The sequence below is a fragment of the Malurus melanocephalus genome, unplaced genomic scaffold (genome assembly GCF_030028575.1).
Source record: "Malurus melanocephalus ecotype Western Australia unplaced genomic scaffold, MMel_1.1 scaffold_278, whole genome shotgun sequence".
Classification (NCBI taxonomy): domain Eukaryota; kingdom Metazoa; phylum Chordata; class Aves; order Passeriformes; family Maluridae; genus Malurus; species Malurus melanocephalus.
Genome location: NW_026623510.1, coordinates 667,757 through 677,706, shown reverse-complemented (window position 1 = coordinate 677,706; position 9,950 = coordinate 667,757). Strand labels below are relative to the sequence as shown.

The 9,950-nt window shown below is 59.0% G+C and overlaps 1 protein-coding gene across 1 annotated transcript in view; it reads left to right on the top strand.

The window, feature by feature from the left end:
* The first annotated feature begins 2,467 nt into the window (after nt 1-2,467).
* The window catches only part of ADGRG1 (adhesion G protein-coupled receptor G1), a 13,366-nt gene continuing 5,883 nt past the window's right edge, over nt 2,468-9,950 (top strand). The window contains exons 1-7 of the mRNA XM_057376332.1: nt 2,468-2,525; nt 7,580-7,667; nt 8,170-8,595; nt 9,052-9,175; nt 9,257-9,404; nt 9,488-9,616; nt 9,786-9,902. Coding sequence (XP_057232315.1) covers nt 7,628-7,667; nt 8,170-8,595; nt 9,052-9,175; nt 9,257-9,404; nt 9,488-9,616; nt 9,786-9,902 — 984 coding nt within the window. The 5' untranslated portion in view covers nt 2,468-2,525; nt 7,580-7,627. The remainder of the gene's footprint in view (nt 2,526-7,579; nt 7,668-8,169; nt 8,596-9,051; nt 9,176-9,256; nt 9,405-9,487; nt 9,617-9,785; nt 9,903-9,950) is intronic.

The window sequence follows — 9,950 nt, the reverse complement described above, 5'->3', positions numbered from 1 at the left end:
TTAGAAACCCTTAGGGGTTCTAGTATTTTCTAGGGCTTTCAGAAACTCCTGAGGGGTTTATAAACGCTTAGAGCTTTTAGTAATTTTTAGAGCTTTTAGGAACTTGAAGTGTATTCAGGAACTTTTAGGTCTTTAGGGGGTTTTAGGGCATTGAGGACGTTGTAGGGTTTTCTGTACATTTTAGGGCTTTAGGAGCTTTCGGGCTTTCAGGATCTTTTAGGACTTTCAGGTACTTTATGCATATTTAGGAGCTTTAATAGGTTTAGGAGCTTTTAGGACTCTTAAGAAGTTGTAGGGCCTTTACAGGAATTCCCCATCTTAAGCAATGAACCCTTATCAGCCGAGCCCAAGGGCAAATGTCCCTTGGAAGAGACGACACAAGGATTTCCTCCCTCTTCGTGCTCAGGCAGTGTCTTTGAAGGTCTGTCGATTTACAGATAATCCYGACAACACCAACAAGTGCAGGCGCTGACCTAAAAATAACTCCTGATAACGTCAAATGCGGACAAAAGGCTCTTTGTTCCCGAACAGCAGCACCAAAACTCCTTTCCTCGCTGGTCCGAGGGGTCTGCACCGAATTCCCCTCTCCAGGAGCGCCTAATGCTGGGTTTAGCAGCGTTATTCCCSGGAGGTGGATTTATGGCGTTTCCCGAAGGAGCCGGTCGGGATGACCCGCAGCGGGAGGCTTGGCTCTCCGCGATGCTGCCGCGGCTCTGGTTGCTACGAGCGTGCGTTTGAGAGCTGGSCCAGCTCCCCGAGGCGTGGGGACGGCCGCACTTCAAAGGCGGCTCTGTTAGCCATGGTCCGGCCGCTTTAGCCACGGTCCGGTCTTGTGAGCTGCTTCCCATGGGAGCCTTGTCCCGTGGCAGCCAGAGAAACTGTGGTTTGGAGGTGGAAGTTAAACCAAGCAGTGGGGCGATGCAAGCGTGCAGGGTGTTCTCTGCTCCGGGGATCCTAAAGCAGCCATGGCACCTGTGGTGGCACAGTTCTYGTGGATCAAGGTCCATCACCTTTCCTGCTGGAGCGGGAAGTTGTTTCCACCCTTCCCCCTGCAGAAAGGTCTCATTCAAGCTATTGAAAATATCTGCAAGAGCAGCTATTTACCCAGGGCACTTCCCGGAGCCCTCCCCCCCCCGCTCTGCTCCCTCCACTCCCTGCGTCTCGGCTTTCCCCAGCCCGGCTGTTTTCCCGGGGCACACAAAGGGTTGGATGCAGGCGCTGCTTGGCAGCTTTTACCCACTCCAACCGCGCTGCCTCYGCGCTTCCAGCCTCGGCTCCCTCTCAGGGCCAGGGTGCCCATCTCCAGCCTTGGAATGGGCGCTCGGAGCTCTGTGGTCTCATCCAGGCTCCATACCCCACATCGCAGCCCACCTGCTCCAGGGGAGTGCTGTGTATCCCTCGCCTGSGATCTGGGCTCCTTGCCCGGCTCCTTTCCTCCCTCACACCCTGCGGGGAGCGGGACAGGGGTCACGGGGACACTCCGTCCCGGCTGSTTTCCCATTAATTGTTATTTTTTAATCCCGTTGGCAGTCAGGCGTGCAGCCTGCTGGCTCCGGCCCCTCCGGCCCCGGCCCGCCGCTGGATGCCCGCCAGCCCGCAGCTGAAGGGCGCTGGGACACGGCACGCCCGGCTGTCCCCAGCCCAGCTCCCCCAGCCCGGGGTGGTGCCGGTGCCGGTGCCGGCAGTGCGGGGGAATGCAGCGCGGTGCTCCCAGCCCGGTGTTACCAGCCCGGTGTTTCCAGCCCGGTGTTCCCAGCCGGGTGTTCCCAGCCCGGTGTTCCCAGCCGGGTGTTCCCAGCCCGGTGCTCCCAGCCCGGTGTTTCCAGCCGGGTGTTCCCAGCCCGGTGTTTCCAGCCGGGTGTTCCCAGCCCGGTGCTCCCAGCCCGGTGTTCCCAGCCCGGTGTTTCCAGCCGGGTGTTCCCAGCCCGGTGCTCCCAGCCCGGTGTTCCCAGCCCGGTGTTTCCAGCCCGGTGTTCCCAGCCCGGTGCTCCCAGCCCGGTGTTCCCAGCCCGAGCCGAGCCGAGCCGAGCAGGTGCCGTGACCGAGGGCAGTGGCCCCGCAGCCCCCGCAGTGGTCACGGAGGGTTTTGTTGGGGGACGAAGTGAAGCCGCTGGGCTCGGGATATCGCTCTGAGCCGAGCCGGGCTGCGAGGTGCTGTGCCGAGCCGTGCCGAGCTGAACTGAGCCGGGCTGAACCGAACCGGGCTGAGCCGATCCGGGCAGGTGCCGTGACCGCCGGCGGTGATCCCGCGGCTCCCGCAGAGATCGCGGGGGGCTCGGAGGGGTCGGTGCGGGGCGAGCAGTCCCGGTACCGCCCCGCTGAGTCACCGCCCGCCGGGGGAACGGGGCGGGGCGCTGGTGCCGGGGCACGGCGCTGAGAGCCGGGCTGCGAGGTGTTGAGTGCTGCCGAGCCGAACCGTGCCGAGCCGAWCCGTGCCGARCCGTGCCAGCCCAGCCGAGCGCTGCCGTGAGGAGCCGTGCCGGGCSGTGCCGGGCGGTGCCGGGCCGAGCCCGCCCCGAGCCCAGGTACGGGAACAACGGGGAGCGGCTGAGCCGGGGACGAGGGAGGAGCGGGGCGCCCGCTGTCCGCCGTGGGGGTCCCAAAAGCGGGGTTGGGGGGCGTTTGCCCGGCACCGGGAGCCCAGAGGATGCTGCAGCGCTCCGGGYGAGGGCAGAGCGGCGGCAGCACGGGGTGGGGAGTGAGCGGGGTGGGCGTCAGCCGGGGCTGGGGGGCACTGGGACTCCGCGCTGACGGCACCGGGCAGCGCCGCGGGTTGCTCGGGCAGGGAGCAGCCTGGATGGATGGATAGATGGAGCGGAGGGGTCTCTACGGGGCGGTCAGAGCTGTACCCCACTCCGGTGGGTGCCGGGTCTCAGCGGTGGGTGCGCTGCCTCCGGCTGGGCAGGGCCCGGGGTCTCTTGTCGGTGAACCCAACCTTCATCCCTGCTCCATGGGGCCCGCACTCGCCTGCCCCGGAGCCAGGCTGGATTCCTGGAGCCACAAAACCCCCTGAGCTGCCCGGGACCGGCTGTCGGAGCTGCTGCCACCGGCAGAGCTGAGCTCCACGAAGCCCCGGTCCTTGGCCCGGTGTGTGGCTATTGCTTCCCACCCTATGCTTCCCACCAGCACACCCCATTCCTTCCCTTCCTCCCTCTCGGCGRAGGGTGCAGCATCCCGTGGGATTGCCGGCATGTCTCGACAGGGTGATCTCCTTTCCCTAAAATGCCTTTTGGGGGGATTTCTCCTGCAACATCCCAGTTTGCCGGTCCCGGCATGTCGCTGTGGRATATGGGATGTAGGATGCTTGGGGTGGTCCCTACCCACTGTCTGTGCTGCCCCTCCAGAGAGACCAGCAAAACCCAGCGAGGCCAGCTGGAGAATGGAAATGAAGTCTCCTGGAATAACCTCCTGGCAGCAAGTCTGAGTGGCTGTTGGGGAGGGAATGCAGCCAAAGCTCGTTTCATGGTCTGAGGGCTGCAGTAACCCCCCTCCAAGTTTCACCGCCAGCAGGGAGCCAGGAGTGTTTTGAACATGGGGGACGCAAATCCTTTGAGCCTGGGACTGCAGCCACAGTGGGGTTTGCCGTGTCCCTTGCTGGGTTCACAGCTCCCATGTGAATTAAGCCAAGGACTGAAAATGCTGCATACTTGGTTGCGGTCCAGCTCTTAATCCCGCGGCCTGGGGGCTGCTATTCGCAGAGTAACAGGTTTGCAAGCAACTGTGCGCTGCCTGAACGGGGATCCCTGGGATTGGCCACCCTTGCACCTTGCGGTGGCACCCGTGGGTGCAGGGTCAGAGCTGTGTGGTTTACAGACAGCAGGCTGGGTGGCTCCCAGCGTGCCAATGTCTGCACGGGACCAGCTGGGCACAGCCTGTCGGCGCCTGTTTTTCAGGAGCACTTGGACTCACCAAATCCTTTCCCATCAGCTCACCCGACAGCTGGGGTTTGGCAGGAATTACCAGGGGGGCACAGTCTCTTACCTGGCTCCTTGGGTGCTGCAGACYTTGCCCTCACCAGGCTCCAGCACCTTGCTTTCTGTGCCARATACSTCGGAGTCTGATTTGGGGTGGTCCTGAGCTACTTTGCACCACCCTGCRCCTCYCTACCCTGGCACCTGGAAATCTTGCTSATGTRAAGAGGGATAAGACCTGGGARGKGACAGGGTGTTTTGGGRACCATTTYAAACMCAGGAGAGYRGTTTGGAAGGGGATGGAGGGAAGAYAGGGCTGATGTGCAGGAGGAGACATGGCGTTGCTCTCAAAGAAAACTGTTGGGTGGGAGCGTGCTGGCAGCTCTGTACCACTGTGACCAGAAATGTGCCTGCACCACTTTGTGACTGCCAGCCTCAGCCCAGTGTAGGTGTACCTGGTCCTTTGCAGAGTATGTGTGGCTGCTGCCCAAGCCGCAGTCATCGCGTGCCGCCGAGCCAGGTGCCGCGCTTGCCCCGGCGCAGGAGGAAACGCTGGGTTGTGGTGTTTTTTAGGAAATGGAAAATTTAAAAAAAGTTTTGAATGTCAAGACCCAGCTCTAAGAAAAAGCTCGGTCTCAGGAGCCCCAGGCACTGGCAGCCTCCCCCTGGCTCTCCCCACGCCTGTGTGCGAAGGAACGGCTGCCAGTGGCTGGCACGGAACAGGTCTGGCAGGGGGGAGTTGTGCTGCTCCCGTGGGAATCTCTATCAGATCTGCTTTCGTCCTGTGGGCAAGACTCATCCTGGAGGTGCTGGGTGCTCTGTGCGGCGCCATGGCCCGGGTAAAGCTGAGCTGCTGCACCCCACCCCATGGCACAGCTTGGCACTGCCGGGCTGCTGGCACAGTGCAGCTGCCCCTCGACTTTTTGGGCATTATGAATGCTCCTGGCCAGCCCTGGCCTCCCACCGGYGCTGGGGAGTGCATGCCAATGCCATGAATAACGTGTGGCCGGCCCCTGTGGACACACACCACTGGCCAAGGACAAGGACACTTTGTGAAGCACTCAGACACCGACACTGGGGCATCCCTTTGCAGASGGACCTCGCTGAGCTCCTCACATCCTGGGGCACATTGTCTTTGGTCCCTGCGATGAGGGACTGATTGTGCAAAGCTGTTTTGCATCTCTGGCAGCCCGTCCTGGCTTGTCTCTCCATGCCACAGTTTCCTCCTGGTGTTCTTGAGTCCCTGCCTGACTAACCCACTGCGGTGACGAGCTTCAGACTCATTAACATCTCGAGGAACAGAGCGTCACTTTCCTAACGGACCTGGAAGGAAAGCAGATAAAAGCCCCTGGATCTCCCCATTTCCGGTGTTTGTTTGAGTCATCACAGCATCTTCCCTTCTCCTTGGGAAAAACGTCATATCCAAAAGCCACGTGCCACCTCCAAAAGCTTAAATACCTGCTGCCAAGTCACCCAGAAAGCAGTAAGATGGTAGTAAACACACAGCTTTTTACTTGTGGGGTTTTTAGTCTTTTTTTCCCCTCCCATTTACCTGCAGGTTTAGAGGCCTCAAATAATTTTCTTCCAAGTCCAGTATGTTAATGGCAATGGGAGGATATGAACAGGTGCCCAAGGCTGAGCCCTCTCTCTGCTGGTAAGGGAGCCTGCTCCAAGCTGTGCAGCCCTGGCAGAGTGTCTGCCACCTCTTTGCACACAAYCTGGTTGATTTTGAGGCCAAACCAGGAATTTTTCCTCACTGCCATCCGGGAATGGGAAGATGACGAGGCAGGATTCATCCCTGACGAGAACTCAGTGCATCCGGCTACCTTTGCTGTGCTTACTGCCAGAATGGTTCCTCACTTCGAAACCATTTTCAGGGGATTTTCTCTTGCTATTGTTTGGCTCAGGAAGCGGCGATTGGAGTCAGGGCGAGCGGGACCGTTCAGGGCTCGGAGGGGAAATACCGGCTCCCCCACCCACTTTCCCGCAGGGATTTCTGGTCCCAGTTGAGTAACGGCTGAAAGGGGCTGATCCTCGCCTCCAACCATCCCAATAAAACCTTAAAGATGTCGGCACAGTGGGATGGGCTGAAGCCTCGTTGGGATTCAGCATTCCCCATCCAGAGGCGATGCTTTATTGGCGTGCCAGCTCTGTGCTGCCCCAACACGGCTGGAATTCACGAGCAGCTCCATTGCTTTTAAGAGATCCAGGTGTTTCCCATCACCAACGGCATTTTGCCACCCCAGCTCCGTGGTTTTTGGGTGTTATGTGCATGATTTTGGGTATATGTGCATGATTCCCAAGCGTGTGGCAGGGCACTGGGATGCCAGCCCCATCCAAATCCATTCACTGCTGCCAAGTCACGCCTGTGCCGTGCTCGCCCAGCTCACACTGGGAGACCTTTTTAGTGTTACTTAGCTACAGCCATGGCAGCGGGTTAATTAACAACCCAAAGCCCCCGTCTTCTGGTGATAAATTGCTKCAAGAAACAGRSAGGGAGGGATTGGGAGTGGGCTGTAGGCCGGTGCAGGATCTGTGCTGGCTAAAGAAACTTCCAGMCAAAGCCTGAAATCTGCCAGTGAGTTTTGAAGCAAGAAGTTTTTCCCTGGCCTTTCCATCTGATGAGAGCTCAGGAGCCTTTGCAGGTGACACTGGTCACTGCCCTSGCACCCACTCAGAGCAAACAAAACGGGGCTCGACCACTCGGTGGGTTTTGAGAGGATGTTTGAGAAGGTACAGGAGTGGGGTACAGCAGTGGCAAACAGGGTGCTGGCTTCACTTTGGGCATTGGCAAATGTTCAGCTGGGCCAGCTGCTCCTGCAGCCCCCGCTGATGCTGTCCCAGCCCTTCTGCCTGGCAGGGTGTGTCCCATGGTTGAGGTGACAGCAGAGCGAGGAGGACGTGACACTTGTGCATCCCAGCAGAACTAAAGATGCAGTTTGTGGCTGGGGCAGGCAGAAAGCACGATGAAAAAGGCTGTATGTGTAAAGGCTGTGGCTGTGTGAGAGCAGGGGTGTGGCAGCACCGTGGTGCTCTGTGCTGGCCGGGGTGTAGATCACAGAAGCTGTGTCCTYGTGACAAGACAAAGAACAGAGTGCYGGMYGAAGGGSTGGACAAAGGGGCCGCAGAGGATGTGGCCTGGCTGGTTGTGAGCAGATTTGGTCAGCTGTATCGATGTGGTTGCTSTATCRATGTCACCATCGACTGGAAGAGCCTGCTTCTGCAGGCTGAAATGATGGAGTGGTTTGCAACACGCCCAGCTCCTCAGCTAATCTGCTGAAAGCACCCAAGGAAATAATTTTAGGGCTGGAGAATTAGGCAACCACAGTTTCCTTCTGTTCCTATCATTAATGATAACAAGCCAAGGCGTTAACCAAGATGTGGAGCAGAGAGCGGAAGAGGGGACCCCCTCCTACGTGGATTCATTGGTGACTGGAGCCTGTGCTGGAGTGGTGGGGCTCCCTCTGCATGCTGAGAGCTCAGGGCTTCCAGCCTCTGCCAYCCTTCCAGCCCACAGCCAGGCTGGATGCCCGGTGGTCCTGGCTCCTCCTGGAGGCTGTGACACTGGCTGGTGTCCCCGCTGCACGGCCTCTGCTCCCCATCCCTGCCCCCATGGCATGGGGGACACTCAAATACTCATGTGGCCCCTTTCCTTTGCTCCCTTTCAGGCTCTGCTGTCTCCTCGAAGGCCAAGCCAGAGTAGAGAGCTGCCCAGGATGAAGGTCCTCCTCCTGCTCCTTCTCTCCCCGCTCCAAGGTAGACTGTCCCAGCTGTGTCCTGCCTTGGGATGGGGAGCTGGGTTTGAACTGCTGGGAGTAACTGGCAGCCCCAAAATATTGTCTGGGGGCACCATGGGGTGTTTGCAACCAAGGCTTCCACAGGAGTAAAACATCTCATGGGCTCTGTGCTCTGGTGGGTCTCTTGGACAGAATGTGTCCTTTCCAGGGAAAGGCGATGCTCTCTGTCCATCCCTTCTGGGGATGGGGAGGTGTTTTTTCAGTCTCTGCTGATGTGGGTGGTGGCACATGGGACAGGGTGTCTCTGAAAGACAGCAGGTCCTGTTCCCCGAGGGGTCCTGGCAGATCCTCACAGCGTGCCTGTGACATTGGGGCAGTGGCCGGTGTCACCAGCCCGGGGGACAGGGCTGGGATAACCTGGGTGGAGAGCCTGGCCTGCCACGTGTGCCAGGTGCCCCGGGACCGCAGTGTTTGCGGGGCTGGCTGTCCCTGCAGCTCATCTGTGTGCTCCTACATCGCAGGGGTGGGAGCCAGCGGCCATAGGGAGGAGGATTTCCGCTTCTGTGGGGACCGAAACCAGACCCAGGAGAGCTCTGTCATCTACGAGCACGGCCCCGCCAGCATCTCCATCCAGAACACGGCACGGGCACTGATCATAAAGAGACCCTTTCCACCAAACAGGAGAAATTCCTACTACAAGTACAGCTTGCCCCCCATCCTGGGCAGGTACCGCTTCTGCCTCTACTGGTTCCAGTCCAACAGGAGCCTGCAGCTSGTGTATGGGAAGCAGAGCTTSCTCCTGGGTGGGGACCCRTCCAGCAGCATYCCCTGGGGGCAGGACAGTCAGAACACTGAGAGAACCAGTGCGTTCATCTTCAATGTGTCCTACATCATAAAGGGCGGCAAGAACACCTCCCTGGATGCTAAAACTGAGTACTTCTTCCCTGGTAAGTCCAGCTTAAAGTAATTTTAATGGAATGAAAAGGTTGTTTTATGCCCAGCCTGTTGTCTTAGCCATCATCAGAGCTCTGGTTGTTTCCCAGTATATGGTTTAGTCTGGTGATGTGAACATAGCTGAAGCTTGAAGCAGCCCAAGGACAGGCTGGTACCCAGGATCCCTAAAGGAGGAGATTTTCAAAATGCTGCTTAAAATCCTGGGAAATTGTGGTCTTTGCAGTGGTTTCTCTGGGTCCACTCTCCACCATGAGGTCCCCATGGTGTCAGTGGAAGCTGAGCTCCAGGTTGCAGGAAAGTCCTGTGGATTGGGGTCACTATCAACKTCCCTGGCTTGAGGTCACCTTGAAGCCCTCTGCTTTCTGCTCCCACCAGGGCTGTGCCAGTTAATTTGGAGCMTGAGGAAACCAGTTCTACCTGTGCATTTCATGGCATTTCCTTTCCACCAGCCTCTCCAGAGAGCATGCCCGTGTGGGAGCAGGAYGTGGAGGAGCAGCTCACCACCTTGGACAGCCTCATTGCCCAGCCCCCRGCGCCAGCCATGGGAGCCACGGAGCAGCAGAGGCTCCGGCGGTGAGTTCCCAGCTCACCACATTCCTGCTGCCACTGGTGGGTGCCCGCTGCATCCAGCTCACTGTGCCCCTTCCCTCACAGCAAGCTCGGGGAGCTGGAGAAGATGCTGGCCAAGGTGGAGCTCGAAGGGCAGAACCAGACGTTTGGGGAGGCCACAGTGCACGCRACCGTCCTGAGGGTCCAGCCCAGTCGGGCTCCTCAGCACCTGAGCTTTGCTTCCCAGAGAGAGGTGGGTCCTGGAAAGCCTGCCCTGGTGCTCTTGGCCCACCACGTTCTCTCCCAACCTCCCTCCTGATGGATCTTTCCTTGCAGGAGGGTGGAGAGGTGCAGGGATTCACAGTGGACCTGCCAAGCAGCCTGTTCATGAAGGTGAAGGAGAGGGAGGAGGTGGTGGAGCACAGGGTGCTGCTCATGGACATCAACAGGCAGACCATGTTCCAGGTAATGCCCACACGCCAGGGTGCTGCTGCTCGCTGGGAGAAGATGCTGCAAAGGGGAGATGCAAACTTGATGGGGAGAGGGTCATGGGACCTCCTTTTGGGGCTCTCCTCTGCTTCACACCTGGCAGCTCTCCTTTCTCACACTGCCACTGCCTCCTCCTCTCCAACAGGATGAAAACAGCAGCCACGTCCTGGGTGACAAGGTAGTCAGCATCTCCCTGGTGGACACGGTGGTGGCCAACCTCTCCGACCCAGTGGTCCTGACTTTCTTCCATGACCAGCTGCCGGTAGGTGGGGAARGAGCCTCCTGGAACCTGATCCCACCAGGAACAGAG